This window comes from Zeus faber (assembly GCF_960531495.2).
Source record: "Zeus faber genome assembly, chromosome: 1".
NCBI classification, from domain to species: Eukaryota; Metazoa; Chordata; class Actinopteri; order Zeiformes; family Zeidae; genus Zeus; species Zeus faber.
Genome location: NC_137193.1, coordinates 16,460,547 through 16,484,689, shown reverse-complemented (window position 1 = coordinate 16,484,689; position 24,143 = coordinate 16,460,547). Strand labels below are relative to the sequence as shown.

The 24,143-nt window shown below is 46.4% G+C and overlaps 3 protein-coding genes across 3 annotated transcripts in view; all 3 read right to left on the bottom strand.

The window, feature by feature from the left end:
* Window positions 1–2,953, bottom strand: part of LOC307237291 (ephrin type-B receptor 1-like) — a gene marked incomplete at both ends in the record, with an annotated part of 61,231 nt that extends 58,278 nt beyond the window's left edge. Inside the window, one exon of the mRNA XM_080010004.1 lies at window positions 2,857–2,953. Coding sequence (XP_079866130.1) covers window positions 2,857–2,953 — 97 coding nt within the window. The remainder of the gene's footprint in view (window positions 1–2,856) is intronic.
* Window positions 2,954–4,886: 1,933 nt separating this feature from the next.
* On the bottom strand, window positions 4,887–11,792 carry LOC307237200 (uncharacterized protein; the record flags this gene model as incomplete). Its single annotated transcript, XM_080009884.1, has 3 exons — window positions 4,887–6,995; window positions 7,937–8,653; window positions 11,712–11,792. The coding sequence occupies 3 exons, from the start codon at window positions 11,790–11,792 to the stop codon at window positions 6,516–6,518; spliced, it is 1,278 nt and encodes a 425-aa protein (XP_079866010.1). The 3' UTR covers window positions 4,887–6,515.
* Window positions 11,793–12,213: 421 nt separating this feature from the next.
* The window catches only part of LOC307237123 (glypican-1-like), a gene marked incomplete at both ends in the record, with an annotated part of 31,374 nt that continues 19,444 nt past the window's right edge, over window positions 12,214–24,143 (bottom strand). Inside the window, 9 exons of the mRNA XM_080009754.1 lie at window positions 12,214–12,395; window positions 13,114–13,289; window positions 14,255–14,385; window positions 14,578–14,718; window positions 16,444–16,574; window positions 16,660–16,825; window positions 17,504–17,677; window positions 18,085–18,302; window positions 22,799–22,957. Of these exons, the coding sequence (XP_079865880.1) occupies window positions 12,214–12,395; window positions 13,114–13,289; window positions 14,255–14,385; window positions 14,578–14,718; window positions 16,444–16,574; window positions 16,660–16,825; window positions 17,504–17,677; window positions 18,085–18,302; window positions 22,799–22,957 (1,478 nt within the window). The remainder of the gene's footprint in view (window positions 12,396–13,113; window positions 13,290–14,254; window positions 14,386–14,577; window positions 14,719–16,443; window positions 16,575–16,659; window positions 16,826–17,503; window positions 17,678–18,084; window positions 18,303–22,798; window positions 22,958–24,143) is intronic.

Below are 24,143 nucleotides of genomic sequence, written 5' to 3'. Positions count from 1 at the left end.
CGCGTCGCCGGTGGACTCGCTGGTTCATCCACCTTTTCAAGCTTGTGAAAGTCTTAAGTCTTGAAAGCCGTGAAAATGTGGCGTACGTTGTATCTACTGAGGTAAAACTGAAAGACAAGCTACTTGATAAGTGTGGGGAAAGGAGCCACTGCTCATAGATGAGCAGTCTTTACATTTATTATCACATTTTCACATCATATTGGAGCATTTACAAAGGATTGAGCATTTCCTTTTCCCCTTCATAACCTTAAAAAAAATCGACCCAAACACCAAAAAACCAGCAGTCAGGTCCCAGAATTGGTGTACGAGGGCACGTTCACTTCCAAAACCCCCTTTCAGGTTACTCCAGATATCTGCTCCCTTTCATTATGCAAAGACTGACGTACGATTGAGAACTTTTCAATGACTAGTTCAAGATCTTGCTTTTGGTAGATTACCAAATTTGAAAAAAAAAATATATATATAAAAAATCGAAAGCCTGTCTCCTCTACGAATAACTTTTTTAATCTCAGCGCTTGGGTTTCGGCTCCCGTGCCTCTGAAAAACCGCCCCGAATCAGCGGCCTTTTCAACCCCCGAGCTCTAATGGAACCTCAAAGTATTTCCCTCTCTGCTATGCCAGGGGAGCCGCGGAAATGAAAGTAATCAATACCCATGAGTAACAGCCTTCGACGCCCCTGAGTTTGTGCGAGGGTTCAAGCACCTTTACGCGGAGAAACAAACACATTTCTGAAAGAATTTGCCTGCCGATGATAAAAAGAAATAAAAAATAAAAATAAAAATTTTAAAAAAGCGCCCCCGAAGGAAAGGGGTGAGAGCCTCAGGACGGGTGGGAGAGATCTTCTCTTGAGCAGCTCCACGATCTGTCTGTTGGCCTGATAACCTGTCATCACATGAATGTAGAAACTGCATCTTTTAAACATGAGCTGACACGGCAGGGCGTGTGTGTGTGTATGGGAGAGAGAGGGAGAGAGAGAGAGAGTGAGAGTGAGCGGGCGGGGGGGGCATCATCTGCATATCGTCAGATTTGACAGGTAGCGGCAGGTACAGATACCCACACGCGCACACAAACCTGCAGGTACGCAAACAAAAAAGCGAAAACAAACACACTCCCTCACCTCACGGCTTGTCACTTCGAGATCTTTCAGCGTCTTTTGTGGAAAGAAGGCTCTCCAACTTAACCTTTACCACTCCAACAACATGACAGATGTGGCATGACATGCACAGACAGGGTAGAGGGTAGCCCCCAGAGAAAAGACCGGAAATAGCCGTGTACCTGTGTGTGTGTGTTTGCGTGCGTGCGTGCGTCTGTGTGCGTGCGTGTGTGTGTGTGTGTGTTTCACTGACTGTGAACATAGATAATGGGTGCCAGCATGGATACAGCTCAACTCCTTCATGGAAGCCCAAAGACATCCTCCCACCTCCTCCGCTGCTCCCCGCAGACCAGACATTCATAATAAGAACGACCCCGGGATTATTTGGGAACTGCAGACTCATAACTGCGACTGTGATGCTGTTACTCTCAAGCTTCACAAGTGGATATTTTAACAGCACAGGGTGACATGGACACCTTTGGCATTTTGGGCTCTCTAGGGTTGCACCCCGGGGGACTTCGGGACCATCCATAATACAATGCAGTACAGTGAGGACTGTGGCCAAAAAAATATATATTTTTCCCCCATTTCTATTGAAAGAAAATCCCCCAAAACTGTATTTTCTCGCCAACCTGCAGAGCTTCACAAATCACATGCCTCAAGGGCCATAATGGACATGATTCTTGAGCACTTGGCAAAGTTCCTATTCCCTATCCATAAACCCACAGCAAGGAGAAGAGCTGCGGGGGAGTACAAAAAAAAAAAAACACAGGGAGCGAGCGATAGAAAAACAGAAACACAAGAGTGATAAGGGAAATGTGTACAGCCTACAGAGAAGAACAGAGACTGTAGCGTGTGTACGTATGCCAGTGATGGACTTCACACAGCAGTGCATTAGGCAGCTGCCTGCACCCTGTAAGGTCCACAACCAATCACTCAATTATCATTTTTCCTTATGTCTGTCACTCTCCACGCTGCTCGCCAACACTCGGACCATTGAGACCCACGGGTGGATCAATCTATGGCTCCCACGAGGGACACGCTGCCAGCACGCAGGCAGGCGCAAGGGGGAGGCAGGGATGCGGCAGCGGGAGAACGCAGGGGCCGTTGCACCTGTGAAACTGGAATTATGATCCGCGGACGGCTCTCCGCGGACAGTTGGGTTGGCGCCGTGCATGTTAATAGAGCTCGCATCTCCAGCCAAACACTGAGGAGCCAAGCACCTGGCTGAGATTTTGACATAAGGGGTCTCGTTGAAACAGAAATCTGGTCTTCCTTTTAAAAACAAAACATCTGCCTGTCCCGTTTTTAAGTAAACAATCCCTATCCTCTATCTTTCAGTGATGTGTTGATACTTTAAATATAGGCTCGTTAATAACGGGCCATCAACCACGTCCTATATTGTGTGATCAATTCTGTTTATTGGGGGGCTCATCTAAAAACAGTGATTCTCAATCTTTTTCATCTTAAGATTTTGTCCTTGGGACCCCAACCTGAGCAGATTTTTTTTTAGTACCTGTCTACACTGTAGTTTGTGGGATAACAGTGACAAAATTGTCAAAATTCACAATTTTGGATCATTGCACAGATTGTACGCTGAAGTTTGACTATTAATCATTTTGCTGGGGGACCCCCTGGAGCCTCTCGAAGGGGCCCCTGGGGGATCCCCGGGCCACATGTTGAACCACTGGTGCAAAACACATGGATCCCTGGAGGAGCTGCGTTTGAAAGTGCACATGGTAACTTGAAGCCTCGGAACTCACCTTCCACCGCGCACACCGTGGAGATCACGCACAGCGCCACCGCAGCCCAGCAGGCGGGCGGCGCGGCCGGGGACCCTGCCCGCCTCCCCTCCACCATCCTCGGGCGCCGCTCCACCATCCGCCGCCTCCCCTCCGCCGTCCTCGGGCCGGGTGGGCAAAATCCTCCGGTGGTTCCGCGGAAACACGGCGTGGCACTCCTCCTCCGCCACGGGCCGAAGTCACATCTCAATCCGCGCGTCGAGGGGAAAAAAAAAAACAAAAAAAAACCCAAAAAACCTTTTTTCTCTCTCTCTCTCTCTCTCCTCCACACACCGGCGACTGGAGCGCGGGATGGAGAGACGCTCACACGGCTGCGGGATGGGCGAGAGAGGCACGGGAGAGGGAGCGTGTGTGTGCGTGTGTGTGTGTGTGTGTGCGTGCGTGCGTGCGTGTGTGTGTGTGTCTCTCTCTCTCTCTCCTCTCAGCGCTCACACCTTTCTCTCCAATCAGGAGAGAGCACGGCGGCTCCTAAACCAATCACCCGTTTCCTTCCACCTGACCCGCGCCGAACGCCCGACGGTCAGCGCCCCCCCCGCCGCCCCCGCCGCCGCCGCCGCCCGGTGAGGGACACGAGGCGGCAGCGACGCCCGGCGGCGAGCGCACGTCACCGCGCAATTTAGAAGAGCCATAAAACGAGTTTCGAGATGATCCGTGAGTTTTTGGGTTTTTTTTTTTTTTTTTTCCAAAAAATCCCCCACGTTCGGTATGCAACATGTGTTGATCCCACAGCGGCGCTTCGTATGTGAGCAAACAACCCGCCCATCTGGTATTGGGTGTTTTATGTACCCATCACTTTGCACATTTGTTCTGCTTTGAATGGACATGACGTGAAGGGTGCATGGGGCTGGATGTTTTTCCTCTTTTGTGCATTTGTGCCCGTTTCATAGATTTGATCTGTTTTTGTATCCGCCTTATCCGCCTATTTTTAATGTCTTTTTTCTCTCATCCCTGCCCTCTGAAACTTTGGAAAGCATATATATATTTTAGGTGCTCTATAAATACTACTTCAAACATTTGTATGTGCTCCTGCTACTCTAAACAACAGTACAAAATATCACTTTCAAATGATGCTTGCACCACCTTGAGATGTGTATAAAACAGAAATAGAAAGACATGCAAACTTCAAGCTTTAAGCAAACCTTATTATAGTTGGAATTCTGGACTCTCCTCATGTACTATGGGTAATGATAAAAAAATAAAAAATTCCTGGCTGAGCCTTTTGAATAATCATAAAAAAAAAATGTTTAACAGTTATGAGGAAATAACTGGGAAGCATTTTTTTTTCTAACTTGATGAGAATCATTAAAATGGAACAATATACATGACTTTAATGCAGTTCCAAAGTTGTACGGTTTAAAGTTGGCAAAACCTGTTGCACAAGAGCAAGACTCGAGTCAACATGTCACCACTGAACCTATCTGACCTCACCGAACCCAACCTTCCATGTAAAACATGTAGTCATTGAAGTAAAGTTTATTTCTTTACATAAAGTCTGTATGAACCATAGAAAAATACCAAATATTTTTCCAATGAAGGGGCCTTATCTCCAAAACCCAAGGGACAAGAGAATCTAGACATTATTTACTTTTGCTGGTACAGTGGTACCTCGACTTACGACTGCATCTACCTACGACTAATCCAAGATACGAGGAGCGATAGTCGCGAAAATTTGTATCGACTTGCGACCGACTGCTCCAAGATACGAGCGTGGAAATGCGCAGTTGGTGCGTCAGCGGCCAGTCAGCAGTCAGTCAGCGGGCGACCTACATCTTGGCGTGGCTTATCCATATTCTTTTCATATATACTGTGTTCGTGCTGTGTATTTTGTTCATTTTCACCCTTCATGATATCATAATTAATATGGGAAAAATTGCTTCGACATACGACTGTTTTAACATACGATCGTTCTTATAGAAGGAATTACAGTCGTAAGTCGAGGTACCACGGTATAACATTCAGAAACCACTGAAGAAATCCAACACAATGGACCTGTTTTCTTTTTAATTGTAGCTTTCACATCAGCTCAGTATCATCTGTCTCAAGGAAGATCAACTTTACGGGGGGAAAAAAGCCAGGAACATAAATACAAGATGTATAAAAAATAAAATGCAGAAAAAATAAAATTAACTTTGGCTCTGCAGCCACAATATTTTAGAAAAGATGTCTTCAAAATTAAAATAAAACCTCTAACCAGCTGGGTCTTCTGCCTTGACATCTCCGCTCACGAGTCTTCCAGAACAGTCTGGTAACAATAGAATATTTGCTATTGAATTTTAAGGTCAATATTTACATCAAAACCAAGGCCATAGATATTGAATTGTCATTATGTTCAGTGTCCCAATCCCTAAACCTTCAGTCCTGTTCTTAGTGATGTGAGAGGTGATAAATGTTGTGTAATGGGGTGTAATATAATATTTTTAAGAAATACAACCTGTGTATTTAGGTCTACAGTTAAGGTGCCTTTGTAGAGCGCACGGATATATATTTACAATTATAATATGATAAAACTAGGCATCATTTGAGTTTATAACAACTTTCATGACCGTCAGATATACCTGTAAGGATGTAAAATGCTGGGCTGAAAATAGAAGCATATGTGTAACGAGTATTGTTGTTTCTAAATGCTGAAACCAATATTTATACAAATATTGGTAAAGAAAAACTGTATTTAGAGGTTTGTTTATGCAACACATTTCTATTTTACTTGGGCATGGCTGCAAAACGTTAATACCATCATGAGCACCAAGACCTTCCTTTAGATCGTAAAACCTATGTTCTACATGCTGATCATTGCTTCAAATTAATGTTATGGAATTAATTACTGTGGGCATCAGGAGAGATGCCAGTTTATTACTGTCCCACCGTGAGAACTAAAATTAAAAAAAAAAAAAAAAGCTCTAAAGTGACACAAAGAAAAGGTTCCCACACAGGTCCCACTTTCTACTGAATAACAATTCCATGTTTTCTTGCACAACTTACGAAATGTGAAATACTAGTACTTACAATCAAGTCAAGAAGGTGAGACTGAAAAGAAAGACACAAGAAAATACTAATCTCAAGTATTGCATAACATTAGTATTTGAAAATGTCAGGTGACATTAAGTTAGTGTCATATTTGCTGGTTCAGTATCACACATTAAGACTTCAGTAGGCTTCGTGTAACACAAACAAAGGAAGAACTTAAAAAAGACGCCTTACATGACATCCACGCCAACACACAGCACGATGAAAGAAGCGTAAGAAAAAAAAAAAAAAGACAAGAAGTGCATTTAACAGCTGTTATGTCATTCCTCTACGTCGGTCCTGGAAGGACAAGGACAGTTTGCTCTTCACGTTGAGCAAATGCAGTGTTTTGAGGCTGTTGTCCACTGTGTCCTGACCTCTGCATGGTGTGCTCGGGGTGGTGTCCTCCATGTGGTTTTTGACTCTAAGATCACCAGGCCTCCCCCCCGCCAAATGGGCACAATGGGAAGAGGCTGTGGTCGGACTGCATCCACATCCAGAGGAGACTTCTCAATTAGAGTACCAGCCCCTAGAAGGCAGCTCGGCTTTCCAAAAGTACATATCGGCGTGTACGTACTATAAGTCTTTGGGGTTCGCGTTTTCACACGTCTTTTTTTTTAGCTCGAAGGGTAGTCCTCCAGCTCTTCCAACTCCATTTCATACATTATGTCATTGACGCGCTTCTTGAAGACGGCGCAGCGCCGCCGGGACAGCTGCCGCATGAAATCTGCCACCGTCTGCGCATAGCGGTCAAAGCAGTCGACCACATGCTGCTCCCGGCGTTTGTCCAGGGCCTCGAAAAGTTTCGAAAAGTCCGCTTCTTCCGTATTGTCCCTTCTCCGTTTCCTTCGGCCCTGCGGTTGGAGATCCTGGGCGTCTTGGCGCGGCGTGTTGGACCTGGAGTCCATCGCGGGCACGCACAGGGGATCTGGCGACGGGGAGCAGGATCTCTGCATCAGGGAACCCCCGAAGCCGTTGAGACAAACGGCGGCGCACTGCTCCTCGGTGTCGGTCGACGTGGTGGCGTACGGCTCCGTGGAGGGCTCGGACCCCACGTCGTTCGCGGTGCTCCCCTGGGGCGGGCCAGTAGTTTCAACCTGTAAAGAAGACAAATGATTAATCCATTTATATGGGATTCAACAAAAATTAAATAAAAACGCACAAAATCACATTATGCAATAAATGCACAGTTGGGAGTACGATCCTGACCTATAAACATAGAACTCTGGACTACCTGAGCGACAGACAAATTATTATATTATTTGATGATTACCTAAATATCGATAGTTTGACAATAGTTTGGGACTGACTATCCATGCTTTCATAAGATATTCACACGGAACAAATATTTGAGAAACAATCATAATATGGATATGACGACAACGCAGGCAGAGACATTGATTGGAACAGCCTATTAAGTTCAGCACATTGCATTACTTTCCTGTTTTGCAGCGTTGAGATGATTTATAGTCTATCGTGATGACATTATATCACAATAGCACAACAACAAAAACACAGATGATATACAGTCGCATATCACATTATCAATATTATATTGTGATATTACAATGACAAATACCGACAAAATATAATTCCATATCACAATACCAATTTTACAATAAGCAAAATGCGATATATATATATATATATATATATATATATATAGTGTCAGATCACTATCAATAATATATCGTGATATTACGAGAACCAAAATCAGACTCGGTCTCATTTCACGATATCACCATTATATCGAGTACCGCCCAGCCCTAACTGGTGGGATACTTCAGCAGTCGGCGGGCTAATGGTCGTCAACAGCAGGAAAGAAGAAGTAGTAGATGTCCTCCTCTTATATTCCTTACCAGGGATATTTATCTGTTATGTTTCGTCCTACAAACGACACAATCCGTCACAGACACCCAGCGTGACTTCGTCCGTCTAAACAGCGACGACGTCTCCCGAGCATACGCGAACTAGCCTTAGCCTTAGCTTGAGCCGCCTCCGCCCGCGCCCGCGCCCTCCGCCCCCGGCGTAAACGCACCTCCCCCGGGTGGTGCAGGGTGCCCTGGGTCTGCCGCAGCTTGACGAAGGGGCTGAGCCAGGCCAGCTCCTTGTACAGCTTCGGGGCCCTCTTGTCGCCGCTGCGGCCGCGCATCCGCTTCTTCGCCTTGCCGAACTTGTCGCGCAGGTTCTTCCAGGTGGCCTTGCACATCTCCGGGTCGCCGACGCCCAGCTTCACGGAGATCTCCCGCCAGGAGTTGGAGCACATGGTGTTGTCCTTGAAGTCCCGCTGCGACCGGTCGTAGAGGTGGGAGTACTCCCGCACCAGCTCGGCGACCCTCCCCTCGAAAGGGTTCATTTTGGAGGAGTTCGACCAACGCGGAAGTCGGCCGGAAATAGGAGTTTGCTTCCGCGTCGTCTTCTTCTTCTTCCTCCTCCTCCTCCTCTTCTTCTTCTTCCTCTTCTTCTTCTTCTTCTTCTTCTTCTTACTCTTCTTCTTACTCTTCCTCTTCTTCTTCTTCTTCCTCCTCTTCTTCTCCTTCTTCTTCTTCGTCTGCTTCTTCTTCCTCCTCCTCCTCTTCTTCTCCTTCTTCTTCTTCTTCTTCTTCTTCTTCTTCTTCTTCTTCTTCTTCTTCTTCTTCCTCCTCCTCCTCCTCCTCTTCTTCTCCTTCTTCTTCTTCGTCTGCTTCTTCTTCTTCTTCTTCTTCCTCCTCCTCCTCCTCTTCTTCTCCTTCTTCTTCTTCGTCTGCTTCTTCTTCTTCCTCGGTGTTTATTGGCGGTTGGCAAAGCAGCCCAGAGGCGCGCCACCGCCACCCATCGGACTCGGTCCCTGGGAGGAGTGCGGACTTGCGGCTCACCACTCCCCCCGCCCGTCCAGGCTGAGCTCCGTCACCCCTCCACCCACCCGGATGCGGAGGGGGAGCGCGGTCCCGACGGGAATAAGACGACGTTACTATTATTATTTTTTGTATTTCCAGTGCTGTACTCCTTGCCTGCTGTTTACCTGACAGTGTGGAATCCGGGTGTTTTGCTTCCCTCGGTGACTGGAAAAGGGTGATTTCTCTCCGCGTTGTATTTCCTGCACGATATTATTATTATTATTATTACTATTATTATTGACGGCGCAGATGTCCCGATCGACGCCTCGGCTTCAGCTTGCCTTCGTGGAACCTTGAGGTCCGTACGCTTTATTCGGAGTGTTTGTTGGGCCGGAATATCCCCGTCCACTCGTTTCCCTCAACAGCGCCACGAGCAGGACCCCAAAGGCAGCAAGTACACCCTCCATTTCCACCCGGTGCGGGAGTAGCACTGTTTCATGCACAAGATCTGTTCTGAGCGACGATCTGCGTGTTATTCCTTCGCCTTCATTCTAACGACCCTTAAAGGCATTTCTCCTGCAGATGTTTCGAACGATCCGCTTCGGACCCTCAGGGCCCGAGCTCGCAATACGTCTGACTTCTTGATCCCGCTGACATGTACAGTACACGTCGGCCACACACCCATAGTCAGATATCATAGTATATAGTATATATTTTGCGGAGATGCTCTACCTGCTCGCCGCCCCTGTCCTGGCAAACAGCGGAGTACACCGATGACCTTTTTTGCATTTGTTCCAAGTTCATCTAAACTTCCCGCGGCGCTTATTCAGGGTTCATTACAAATGGCTGGGGATTCATGATCCTTTTATTTAGCAAGCCCTGGTGCGTGAAACATATTTACGTTCATTTGATGTCCATTCCTTTATTTATTCTTTGTATTTTCTTATTTGACACACTGAGGTAATGAGAAGTCAGTCTGAGCGTTTATTACGGGTGTTAATGTTACAACGTTCTGCTTGACCTTGGCTTCAGATAGTTCAAACTTATGTACACGAGCATTGTTGATTATGGCCCTTTTTTAAAAGAGAGAATTGTGTACTAATTACCAAGTGAAATATTTTGTTATTGTAAGTCCATTAGTGTTTTGGAAATGTTTATTTCGTCACGGAGGCTAATTGCAGCACGATTGCTTCCTTCCCTCCTCCATTGAAACCTGTGAGGGGATTGACAGGAAACCCCTTTATGATCAATAATTGCGTTTCAGCAGCTTCTAAGACGCTCATGGAACCAGTCGAAAACAAGACGGAGAGAACGATCAGACCTGTTCCTAGTGCAAAAACTCCGAAGCACTTTGTTTCTGTTAACCATGTGTATGTTTGTTTCATCACGCTGAGGATTGAGGATCATCATTGCTGAGGCCATTTCTTTATTGGTGACTCCACGCGGGATGAGATTGCATTAAGCTCCATCGTTCGATGGAGGTAAAGATGGAGGTCTAGGGTCAATAACTCCTAATGATGTCCACGTATAAGACCTTATCTATGGCCTTTTCTGATGAATTACCGTCACACCTTATACTCTAACCTTCACAATGACACTCAAATGAAAAACAAATGTCCGGCGTTGGTGGTCAGATAGTTTTGTTTTTTTTTCCTTTTTTTTTTTCATTCCTGTTGAAAACCAGCATTCACATCAAGTCTTTTACAGTACATCAATATCCACATATAATTTGTACCATGACAGGACAAGATGGCGTGGGAATGACACCGCAGAACAAAGGCCAAGGCGGCCAGGCAAATGTTCCCATTGTTCTGTTGACCGTCTGAAAACGCATCGGGAAGAACGCGGAAAAAAAACCCCAAAAACCTATAGATGTCGTCATGTATTTTAAAGCCGTCGGTGGAAAAAAAAACAAAAAACCCATTGATACATTTTGAGGAGAAAAAAAAAAAAAAATCGTCGTTATAAATGGAAGGCGTGATTAAATACACTGATTAACCATATCGGCTTTGTGATAACAGAGTACGCAGCCTCGGTCGCCGCGTATACGTTTGAGGCTGGATGTCGGGGTGCTTACCATATGTCACCGTGAATTAAGAGAGAGGTGTAATTATTGTTGAAACAGTTTGATGATATATCACCAGGCAGAGAATGCCCATCGCTTATATGCCCTGCAAAATAAAATTGAAAAAAACTCAGCACTTAGGGGAAGCGGGGGGGGGGGGGGGGGAGCGTCTCATTTACTCGGCGGTGTGACCATGCTCGTTTTAAATAAAGTTGGACAACGTACAGCCTTGCCGCCAGTGTACGCACGGTACGGTTAAAAAATAATAATAATTTCGGAGATAAGGTCTCTGCCGGGAAGTGCTTTGGTTCGACCCACCGTAACAGGATTTTCATCATTTCTAACACAGACCTACTGTACACAAGCATGCATTCGGTGAGGAGTCCATTCCAGCGTTTATTGATTCCGTCTCACAATGTGCTTCCTTCTTGAGAGATTTATATTATATTTGAATATCTTAAATCAAAGACACTTACCGTTGGTTTATTTTTCTCGACAAAATATTGTGTTGTGGAGTTGAAGGACTCATTCAAATTGGTAGTCTGTGGCCGTCCGCTCGTGGTCGCTTTGATTTGACCGTTGATTTGCCGCTGAGGTAAAAATGCGTTTCTGGAATTTGTGTGAAGTTTTCCCATCTACACGGCGATGTTCCAATGTTTGTCCCCGTTGGGCTACGCTTAAAAGGCCGCAGACACCGCGCCGCCGACTCGAGAACGGACCGACTGCGGTTATTCGACGGCCGCGGTTCAAATACATTCTGCGCGGGTTTGCGAACCCGCGTGGATTTCGAGCGAGATGGCGTCGTGCCCTCGCTCCGGGGCGCCAAGCTCTCAGCCGGCCTGCGCTGGAAGCTCAGAGGCGACGTCGCGTTTGGTTCGGCGAGATGCCGTCGGCCAACATTCACAAGCCAAATCGCCGCGTGAGAAACGCACCTCGGATGAGTGAGCGCGGGAGTTAATGTTGTCGCCATCACCGTTGACAGACAGCAGAACGGAGACTATCACACTGTCCATCAGTGTCGTGATTATTATTTTTTTCTTTCGCATTATCATCTTTATCTTCTTATCTTATCTTTATCACTCTTCACACACTAGGTCGTCCATTTTATTTCCGGGACGGGGGGGGTATCAGCCAAAACAACAGCTCAACCTGCACTGAACCACGCCCGGGACAATGACCCTTCAAGACCAATTGAAAAACCAACAAAACTAATCAGAAAAAAAGTGAATTTGCTTGCTCCGTAAAAAGGGAAAAAAAAGGAAAATCGTCCATTCCCATCATGTCTTTTTGTGCGTTTTGTTTTTTTTTGGCAAAGTTACCTTTCTGTAATTCCCCCCCCCCAAAAAAACAAACAAACAAACAAAACATCCTTTCCATACTTCACGAACGCCACAGCTCTCAGAAAGTCTTAATGGCCCCCCCCCGTGCGTCCCATCATCGCTGGAGCAGCAACGCGGCCACGGGCAGCAGGACCAGGAGGCCGCAGACGGGGGACGGGGCGGCGGCCGCTCCTCGCACTCGGTTGTTGTCGGGTGTGAGGGCGTACAGCCCGGGTCGGCTCTGGGGACAGCGGCCCGCGTGGCACATCCCGCTTCCCGATCCGCTCATGTCGTCGCCTGGTTGGAGAGATGTTCACGGGGGGGGGGGGGGGGGTTACATCGGAATCACGAGACCCACAGAACTTAGGGTTGTCGCTGACGGACGCTTTGATTAGATCTTTATGGACAGATTATAGAGAGGCCTGACATTGTCGCCCATTACTTACTGTGTCATTTATTCAAGCTAAACCCCAATTACCATTTGTCTTTCGGCGCCTGAAGGTACAATTAGCCCTGGAATCCAGCCAATGTGGCCCTCAGAGACAATGCTGTCCCCAGAAGAATATCAATGTGGAGCAGCAGAAAGAATGAGTTGCCTATGTTCTGGGGACCCGATGTCTGGCCCTAATGACGTGTACAGACAATACGGACTCATTCAAATTGATGGTCTGTGGTCGTTCATTCACAAGTGCCGTGATTAACCGCTTGACGCAATTGTTGGTTTACTGCTGAAATAAAAATGTGTTTCTGGAATTTGTTTTATAGTTTTCATATCAGCACGGTGAAGTTCAAGGCTGGACTCAAACCGGATCTGCTGTGATGGAGGCGTGGAGCATCACAACACCCTTTAAGAATCAGAATCCGTTTAATCAGCCAAGGACATAAATAGAAGGAAGTCAAGACCAAGGGGCAGTATGGTCGCTAGCATGGCTGGGGGTATAAAGTATAACTATAGATGGAGAATATTTATACAAAGACACAGCCAAGGACGTGCTTCAACAGAAATAAGACTGACTTGCGTCCTGGAAGTCCACGTCGTTCCCCTCCAAGGCGTTCCTCAGCCTGTTGCTCATGATCTTCAGCTGCATGATCTGCTGTCGGATGGTCATGTCCGGCTTGGTGATGTCTAGCTCCACCTCCGGGTTGTTGATCTGATTGGCCAGGCCGTCGCCCATCACCTCCGGTAGGTACCTGATTCCAGGAGGGAGGGGGTGTTTTGTTTTTTGTTGTTTTTTTTAATGGAAATAATAACCAAATCCATAATACGTACAACATCGTCATCATGGAATTTCCAAGGTTTGTCTCTTCTCTGCACTCTTATATAACACAGAACATATTCTATGCAATTTCATTTTATTATGTTGCCTACTTGCATGAAATAAATTATTTTAACTCAATATATCGGAATGTCATGTTATGTCGGACAATGTTTCAGGATATTTCAGGATTCTATTTACTATGAAATAAAATCCAAGGCTTGTAATTTCTAACAAAGTCCACTAGATGCCGCCATAGAGTTGTGTTTCGAATGGAGCTTCTGTTTTAAATACAACTTGCACACACACACACACACACACACACACACACACACGATAATCCATCATCCATATTTAATGCTTCTCTTCCGCATCGGCAAAAACATACACACGAGCACAAGCACACACATTAATCTATATTTATGTTATTAATTTATCTATGCTGTTTGTACTCTTCTTGGTTAAGTCTTATTGGTCCTCCTCATGCCTTTCAGGTTCTTCTTTTTTAGAAAGCAATAGCAGGTCATAGCAGGAACTGTACTCTGAACTATGAAGAAGGAAGAGAAGGTTGACGTGTGTATATAATGCCCATGCACATGCATATTTCAATATGGCATCAAATTGCTCTGTAATTCATTTTCACAGGATCAGAGGGCTGCGTGACAAGGCGAGGGGGTTTCATTTGGGGGGTGTGTGTGTATGTATGTGGGGGGGTTGAGAAAAAGTCTACATTTTAATGCACCAAAAAGGATCCCCAAACCCACTCCAGAGGAGATACAATATTGGCTTTTAAACACCCCATGGCCAATGCCTCTCCTGGTTGATGAGCTACGGAACAGGAAGTAACAGGATCTGTGGTTAAATATCTGAAGGCCGTGCGACTGCCGCGTGCATGCCCACCTGCCCCTGGTAATGCCGTTCCAGCACTTGTCCTGGCTGGAGCTCGCCGCGGCCAGCTTGCCGCAGAGCGCGGCGGGGAGCTGGATCCAGTATTGCCGCATGTCCCTCAGCTTGCTGGACAGATCGGACACCTGGTGAGGGGAAGGAGAGAAGCGAGAGATAGAGAGACGGATGGATCGGTCTGTTTATATACTGTACGGCCTCAAAATCGGACTGTATCATCTTGTGCACCCCATATCGTGTCGTGAGCTGAGTGTTGACATGTAAGACATAGTACACACACACACACACACACACACACACCCACACACACACACACACACCTGCATCTCCAGTCGGAGCCCTGCAGTGGGGGAGGGCTTGTACTCTGCGGAGGCAGTGAGGGAGTTGCTCCTCCTTCTCTGCTCTTGGGACGAGGGACTTCCTGTCCCTGGCTCCCCCGGGGTTCCACACGTCTGGTGCACCTTCACCACCAACACAGACGTGAACGTTACTGAGTTGTTCGATCATCCACCAGGTGTCACTATCCAATAATGTTTCAATCAGTCTCTGCACTGAAGATGGATGGATGGATGAATAGATGACGTAATAATAATAATCTATCCATAATAATAATAATAATAGATGTTATAATATGCGTTTTATTGAAAAGTATAATCAAAACCTTATTTTCAGGCTTCAATTATATCAATCCTGCAGGAGGTATATATATATATATATCAAGTTAAAGTTCAAGTTCAAGAGATTATATACACACCTGTATATATATATATATATATATATATATATATATATATATATATATATATATATATCTGAGATCCCCTATAGAACCAAACATGTATCTGCCATATGTCTTTAGAAGAGGAGTTAAAATGCTGCTTGATCTTATTGACGTTCCCACTCTCAGGACTGGATCTGGTTCCAAAAGCTCCATCTGAACCGGAGCCCTTCGGCCATGAAACAGCCGTGGGGATCATGTTCCCTCTGGTGTACCATGGAAAGACAGCCGCCGTGTTGCAAAAGAACAGGTTTTTTTTTTCTTTTGGTACCTGCTCCAGGGTTTTTAAGGGCTAAGGGCATAACCGTACACTCACACCAGCAGCGACAAAGCGGAGCAGGAAGCGGAGTTCCACTTCCCCCTGATCGGCTGTGACGTGGCCTGGTCTGTCCGCTAATAAACCCCCTGGACAACCCCTTGACTTTGGTTCCTACAAAACTTTTGTTCCCAAAATGGAAGAAAAGCTTGTCGTCGTTTTTTAGATGATGCGTTGAAGTAAAAATGTGAAAGTCCAAGTTCAATCTCTGTTGAAGTTAAGTTCTCGTGATGCCCCGATGCTTCCATATTTTGATTAGAAACATTTTCCATGTACAGTATGATGTCATAGCCGCAATCACATGGTCAGAAGTTAATCCGACAGGTATTAAAACAAATACCTTTAAACTGTACTGTACTGTAATAAATATATTAGCAAACAACATCTAAATGAATGAATGCAGCTCTGTGCACATTAATCTATTCATGACGCTGCTCAGCGACGAGTTGAACAGGAACCATTGTGCTCATGGAACCTGTTGTCCTCATTCGCACATTAGTGTGAATGAGCACAACAAAGCGAGAAAACCAAATCGGTATCCTTTAGCATGGGTTCTAAATCAGTACCCTTGAGTAGGAGTACTACAGTAGTACCCTTTAACATCTGTACTCAATCAGCACCCTTTAGTGTGATAAAAAAATAAATAAGTACCCTTGAGCAAGATAAGGGAATCTGTACCTTTAAGTATGGGTTCTAAATCAGTACCCTTGAGTAAGAGTACTTCATTGGTACCCTTGGACAGGGGTACTATTTCTGCACCCTTTAGCGTGATAACAAAATCTGTACCCTTTAGCACGAGTATTAAATCAGCACCCTCTAGCAAGATAACTAAAATTGTACCCTTAAGCATGGGTACTAAACCAGTACCCTTTAGCAAGGTAACTAATCAGTACCCTCTAGCGTGATAACTAATCGGTACCCTTTAGCAAGGGTACTGAATCAGTACCCTTGAGCATGAGAACTACTGTAAATCCGTACCCTTTAGCATGAGTACTAAATTAATCTGCTAACTTTGTGAAGTCACAATTTCTACGAGGAGCTACGTTGACATGCAGGACCAATTGGGACCAGTACGGGAGAGTGAACTCCTACCTTGGCGGTGAAGGACTCGATGTTGTCCTGGAGGTATCGAACCGCCTCAAAGATCCGGCGAGGGATGGAAGAGATAACAACGTCGAGGCTGGGCTCCGAGCTGAAACTGGACGCCGTCTGGAGCATGGTGTCTGAGCAGGAGAGGAGAGAGGACTTCGTAAAATGTCCGTTCCCGTCATCAGGAAGCGCTCCTGCCACCCGGGGGTGTGAGATCACCTATGAGGTTCTGCCACTCTGCATCCAGGTCGGCCTGGTTGGCCAGGCAGCCCTTCATGACGTTGGAGCAGTAGCTGTTGCACGGAGTCACGGAAGCCAAGCCGCGGCAGTGGGGGCAGTACACCAGCTTCATCAGGGCCCGGACACACTCCGGGCTGAGGGGAACCTGGTGGAGAGGGAAGGGAGGGCGGGGTGGGTCGGGGTGGAGGCGTGAGAGAGAGAGAGAGAGAGAGAGAGAGAATAAGGGCTCTGCAAGAAAGAAAAGACTGGATGATGATGCTGGATGGGTTGGATGCTGTGTGGCTGATCAGAGGTTGAAAGAGTGCCGACAGTAGTCGGTAGATTTCCATTTCCATTGTCCAAAAGCGTCCAGTTTTTACACTCATCATAACTTTCCATAGTGTAAAGTTAAAATATTCACTACGATGCCGTGTAAAATAAGTGTCAAATTGAGTCAAATTGCAGCACAGATGATGAATTTTTCATTCATGCCCTGTCCAAGGCAACAGAAACGTAGTGAAGCTGGGTTCACGAGCCCATTCATGGAGAGCTTCAAACTGAATTCTGTTGTAGAGCTAAGGCCCAATAGGGTTTTTAGGACTTGTTTTCGGTCATGTTATGTCATGGTTCAGCGCTCGGAAGTACAGTGTTTTCCCTGGCAGTTAGGGCGTGTCTGCCACTGAGCCGTCAGACCTGCGTTCCTGGATTTAGCCCAGAAGTGCCAGGCCTCACACACACACACACAAGCACACACACACACACACACACACACACACACACACACACACACACACACACACACACACACACGCGCGCGCGCACACACACACGTAAACCGACCCACCTGCGACACCTTCCGGACCACCTCTCTGCTGATCGCCAGCCCCTGGACGAAGGAGCGGGCCGTGACGAAGGCCCCGGTCACCTTGGCCTTCAGGTCCCGGGGAACGTCTCCAAATGGCCGCAGCGTCTCCCGCTGCTTGCCGACGCACTCCAGGTAGTCCTCCGAAAGGCCCACCTGCATTAAGGGGACGTTGGCCGAATTTCCGTCCTCGCCAATAGCAAAAGTGGTATTCCACAGCTACATCTACAGCCCTCCCCTGAGTCGGTGTGACGTGAGCGTTCGGGTGACTATTGGAGCTCTCTTGTGAGAAGCGGCAAGAGAATGGCGCCGCCCGGAAGTTCTCTGCCACTTGAGGAAAATATACACAGTATAATGACCTCGGCAGCGCCACATCGCATTGACACGAGTAATGTCTCCCGAGGAAGGCTGTGGAGGCGCGACAAAACCGACTACACAGTATTTTAAGTCTTTGTAGTCTGTATACCACAGCTGCACACAGCTACAGATAGTTTTCTACATTCCATATATCAATACATGCAGCCGTTTATCACATTGAAATCTTTTTAGTCATTTATATAGACCTCAGCGGGGTAGGAGCTTTTGAACGCCCTCTCCAGGAGCTGCGACCAGAAGTCGGAAATGGTCTCGTCCAGGTTGAGGGCCGAGCCCTGGTAGTAGCGCTGCAGGTCGGCGTAGAGGTCGGCGTAGGGGCGGTCGTTGTGGGAGTACAGGGCGCCGAGGGGGGACAGCACCCCCTGGAGGGAGCGCTCCGAACGGGCCTGGAGGTCCACGAAGTAGGCTGGAGAGAGGAGGCGCGGGAGAGAGATGGGGCGGGGCAAAGACGGAAGGCAAGAATTGAACAATATATCGATATAACATTGATACCTTGATATGAGAATATATATCAACTGTGATTTCCTTTTGTGATATAGTTATTCATAGATGTTTATTCATGGTGATATAGTTTAAATATTGTCTTTTCCCCGTCTTAGAGACCATCAGGGTGCTTAGTCATCGGAGTCGCATTGCTGATCAATCCCAAGCTTTTGTTGATTCTCATGTTTTATGGGCAGTGAAGAGTTAATATTGAGAGGGTGTTTGTTGGCACTTCCACATATCCATGTTTTAATTCAATAGTCATCTCCAAAATATCATCACAGTCATCATGTGTGTGTATGTGTGTGTTCGTGAGAGCCCAAGAGAGTCAACTAGAGACCTATTCCCACACAAACAGTCATCGAGAATGATTCATACCGCAAAATGGAAGAATTCATCACAGAGAACTAAAAGGTGCAGGGTGTGGAATTTAGTGGCATCTAGCTGTGAGGTTGCAGATCGCAACCAACTGGATAACGCCCCCCCGCAATGGCGGTGCAACATGGTGGCCTCTTCCACCACGGAAGAGACGGTGACTGCGAAACCCGCAAAAAATGCGAAAGCCCCTCTCTTGGTTTGTCCGTTCTGGGCTACTGTAGAAACATGGTGGCCTCCTTGAAGCCTACCCGCTCCAGGGGCTCCCTATGTGGACAATGACAGCTCATTCTAAGGTAACACAAACACAAAGTTTCTTATTTTCATGGGATTATACACTAATTAAAAAATACTTATGAGTATTATATTGCAATTCTACCAAGTCTGTTCCGTAACTTCTACACACTGAACATTTTACATTCAGTGTAATATTGTTATAATTCCATCTGCATATGCATATACATATACGATCAGCGACGACACTATAACCACGACTAATAACCACTAATATTGTGTAGCTCCCCCTTGTGCGGCCAAATCAGCCCTGACCCGTGGAGGCATAGACTCCACAAGACCTCTGAAGGTGTCCTGTGGTATCTGGCACCAAGACGTTAGCAGCAGACCCTTTCAGTCCTGTATGTTGTGAGGTGGGGTCTTCATGGATCGGGCTTGTTGTTCCGGAACATCCCACAGATGCTCCATCGGGTGGACACCCCTGTCCACCACGAAAACCCCTGCAACGGTCACTCTGACCGGTCTACGGCTACGCAGCCCCATACGCAGCAAGCTGTGATGCACTGTTTGTTCTGACACCTTTCTATCATATGCAGCACGAACTTTTTCAGCAATTTGTGCTACGGTAGCTCCTCTGTGGGATCACACCACTTGACTTGGCTCCACAAGTGCATCAATGAGCCCATGGGCGTCCATGACCCTGTCGCCAGTTGTCCTACCATGGACTACTTTAGGTAGTTGATAACCACTGCATACCGGGAACACCCCACGAGACCTCTCGTTTTGGAGATGCTCTGACCCAGTCGTCTAGCCATCACAATTTGGCCCTTGTCAAACTCGCTCAGATCCTTACGCTTGCCCATTTTTCCTATTTCCAACACGTCAACTTCAAGAACTGACTGTTCTGTGTGGCACGGTGGCGCAGTGCATTGCACTGCTGCCTCACAGCAAGAAGGTCCTGGGTTCGATTCCCGCCTGGGGCGCTGTTGGCACCGTGCTCCGGCGGGTTATCTTCCAAAAACAGGAGCCTTTCTGTGTGGAGTTTGCATGTTCTCCCCGTGCTCACATGGGGTTTCCTCCACCTCACGTCAGTAAGGACCCCCACCAAAAACATGCACCCATCATCGTCTGACCAGCGATGGACACTTATCACCTGGTCCCCGGGCGCGTCCACGTATGCTGCCCACTGCTCCTGGCTGTGCCCCCGGAGGAAGGACAAGCCAGGATGGGTCAAAAGCAGAGGAGCCATTTCACCGGCCACCATCAAGCGTGTGTGTGCAAGCATGTGTTGTGGAGTGTCGTGTGATGATTAAAGACTGTTTCTTCTTCTTCTTCTTCACTTAATGCCTTATACATGTATATCCCGCCTCTTGACGGGTGTCATTAGAAAGAGACGAGCAGTGTTATTCACTTCACCTGTCAGTGGTTTTAATGTTGTGTATACTGTGTATCTATGTGTATCTCATATGAATGTGAAAATATACATATGCAAAATCTGTTAAAGAATCCAACACAGGGCCATTGAACCACATACACTGTATAACTACACTGTAACTAATCTTAAATTAGATTATTTTCTCCACTCCATGACGATACGACGAGTGATAATGTTTCTTATCACCAAGACCCAAGTCTTTTCACCGCTTCTCCTTCCTGCTTCCAGGGTCCATGAGGTGCCCGGTGCTCCTCCTAAACACAACCAGATGGGAGCGTCACAGCCACTCCACTCTGCCGCCGCTAACCGGGCCGGCCCGCTCCCCTCTGACTAATATTACCTCCCCCACTACTCCCCCTCTGCCTCCTCCACCCTCTCCCTTTCTTCTCCTTCTGCTCCCACTTCTGTTCCTCTTTCAGCTTCTCCGTCTGTCTTAGTTTGGACGCCGTTTCTTTCCTCTCGCCTTCCAAGAAGCTCCGTTGCGGCGATATCGCACGGGAGAGATTGTGTCGTGATGCGGTCGTAGATAACCAGCCGCGCTCTATCAATCCATAAACAAGCCTGTTTCAAAAAAATAAAAATAAATAAAAATTCAAGGGGTGGTGATTTCCAGACGACAGATTAGCGTTATCTCGTTGTTTATTCAGCTCTGCCAAGCAAACGGGGCCCTCAGGATTGTGTGGGATGACAATAAAGGGTGAAGCTGAGTGATGATCTGCTGCGTGTGCATGGAGGCCTCTTGCCGAGTTAAACATTATACGTTGATGCATAGTAGTATTTCAACATGACGTGATAAACTGTACAGCAGTGCTAGAAATTTTGGTGTTCGTTTAAATTTTGGGAATTTCTGCATAAATATGACCTAAGAAATATAATATAACGACGAAGAGAGTTCAGTCAAGCAAATAACACATTATTTCTCTTCACCTATTTAAGGGATTGAGTTGAAAACTAGATACAATTTTGGGTCGATTTACGAATCACAATCAGTTAAAAACAAACAACAACTTAACAATCTGAAAATAAAAAAAAAAGTAATAATGAAATAAAATATAATTAAAAAAGTAAACTAAATAATATTATATAAATGTAAAATAAATAATACATAATTATATAAATATAAATAAATACAAAAATAAAAGGTCTACATTTTACCCAGTGCTTCTTGGGAAACTAAAACTCTCTCTCTCTCTCTCGCTCTCGCCAAGGAGGTAAATTGAAGGTCAGCAAGAAGGGCCTGGGTTCGATTCCCGCCTGGGGCGCTGTTGGCACCGTGCTCCTGCAGGTTATCTCCCAAATAGGAGCCTTTCTGTGTGGAGTTTGCATGTTCTCCCCGTGCTCACATGGGGTTTCCTCCACCTCACGTCAGTACGGACCCCCACCAAAAACACGCACCCATCATCGTCTGACCAGCGTTGGACACTTATCACCTGGTCCCCGGGCGCGTCCACGTACGCTGCCCAATGCTCCTGGCTGTGCCCCCAGAGGAAGGACAAGCCAGGATGGGTTAAATGCAGAGGCCTCATTTCACCAACCACCATCCAAAGCATGTGCATGTGTGTGTGTGCAAGCATGTGTTGTAGTGTGGTGTGTTGCGTGACAAATAACGTCTGTTTCTTCTTTCTTCTTTTCTTGTACAAAGGAGGAAGTCTGGGCTACAAAGGGAGCTGTCCTTATAGTGAACAGCTGTCTCAAACCTGGTGAGGGAATCAACAGATCCCTGTGTACCTAGTTGTCTCTGAAGAGGGATGTCTGTGCTCTTGCTGACTATTTACCAGCTGACTGATTTGTCTCTGGTTTTTGGTGTTTTTTTTGGTTCCTTCGTGATCAAGTTTCTGCCGCTGTGACATGAACCTTAAAAGTCAAAGTCTCTCTCTCTCTCCCTCTCTCTCTCTCTCTCTCTCTCCCTCTCTCTCTCTCTCTCGCTCTCTGCTGATTCTCTCTCTTCTTCCTCCCTTCATCTCATCCTCCATCCTCCTGTCCCCCTTTTGTCTTTACCAGCCTTTCCTCTTCCGTTCTTTCCATCCATCCCCTCCCCCCTCCCTCTCTCTCTTGCCACCTCTCTCTTCCTCAGTGATATGCAGACTTGGCTCTTCGGCGGGTCAACTGCTCATTAGCTGAACCAGCCGTTGCCCCAGGGGACACCCTAGTGAGTGTGTGTGTGTGTGTGTGTGTGTGTGTGTGTGTGTGTGTGCGTGCGTGTGTGCGCGCACATGTGTGTGTGTGCGTGCGTGAGAGGATCCACTTATTACGTTTGGTTGCATCAAGCCCTTGCTCCGTTCTCATTATGACACCCAGTCAGGGGCTGCCTCGACACGCAGAAGAGCAAACACGCACACACACACACACACACACACACACACACCCTTCCTTACCGTCAAAGCTTCGGGACAGGGCACTGAAGGCAGCCTGCAGCGACCGCCCGGCGTCTCGGATCAGACCCTCCGTCTCTCGGCCGCTCAGACTGGACAGGTTGTCCTCCATAGCACTGGTGCAGCAGGTGGATCCCTGGGGACACACCCTAAGGTGCTCACCTGGATGGAGAGATAGATAGATAGATAGATAGATAGATAGATAGATAGATAGATAGATAGATAGATAGATAGATAGATAGATCGATAGATAGATAGATAGATGGATAGATGGATAGATGGATAGATAGATAGATGGATAGATGGATAGATGGATAGATAAATAGATTAAAAAACGTCCTTTTCTTTCCTTTCGTGTGCTTTTACAATATTCCTCACAACACTCAAGGCCATCCAGATAGTGAAAATAATGGTAAACCACACCACCCTTCCCCTGCTAGACACACACGCACACACAGACACACACACACACACACACACACACACACACACAGCCAGACAACCTAGAAAGCAGTCTACGGCATCAGTCCCTTGACGTCTTCATGCCTCAGGAAGGTTTTGTGAGTGTGTGTGTGTGTGTGCGTGCGTGCGTGTGTGTGTGTGTGTGTGTGCACGCGCAGGCGTCTGGGGAGGTTAAGGGTGAGTAAGTGCCCCCTGGCTCCGTGCAACACTTCTTTCCTCCCACCCTCTCCATCATCCGAACAGGTTCAAATTTGGATTGAAAATGTGTGTGTGTATATGTATGTGTGTGTGCCCTGAAATAAGTGGAGCAGAAGGAAAGATGCCTTCATCATTACTGCCCTATGAATCTTTCATTCGCCAATGGCTGCATGCGTGTGTGTGTGTGTGCGTGTGGATGTGCTACTCGCTACTCTACTCGCATCAATACCAATACCATGACTTTGATGCCTATTCAAGATTCAGGATTCAAGATTGAAGAGGTTATTTGTCCCGTACATATACACATTCCATCCTATTTTTGGTATCCTTTTTTTTTCATAAAGGGAAATACTGAATCAAAGTGCATATACTGCTTTGAAATAAACACTTTGCTTCCTTGATTAAAAAAAATAAAAAAATGTTTTTTAGTTTTTTTTACACATATTACAGTGGTACTTTGCCTTATGAGTTTAATTCGTTCCGTGACAGAGCTCGTAATTCAATCTGCTCGTAGAGCAAATCAATTTTCCCCATAGAAATTAATTGAAATGCCATTAATTCGTTCCAGCCCCCCAAAAAACCACCCCACTTTTTTTTGTTACGTGTTTTTAAATAAGAAAAATGTATTTATAAATAAAAAATATTGTATAAAAACATAATAAAACATAATAAAAGAGAATGTAAAGAA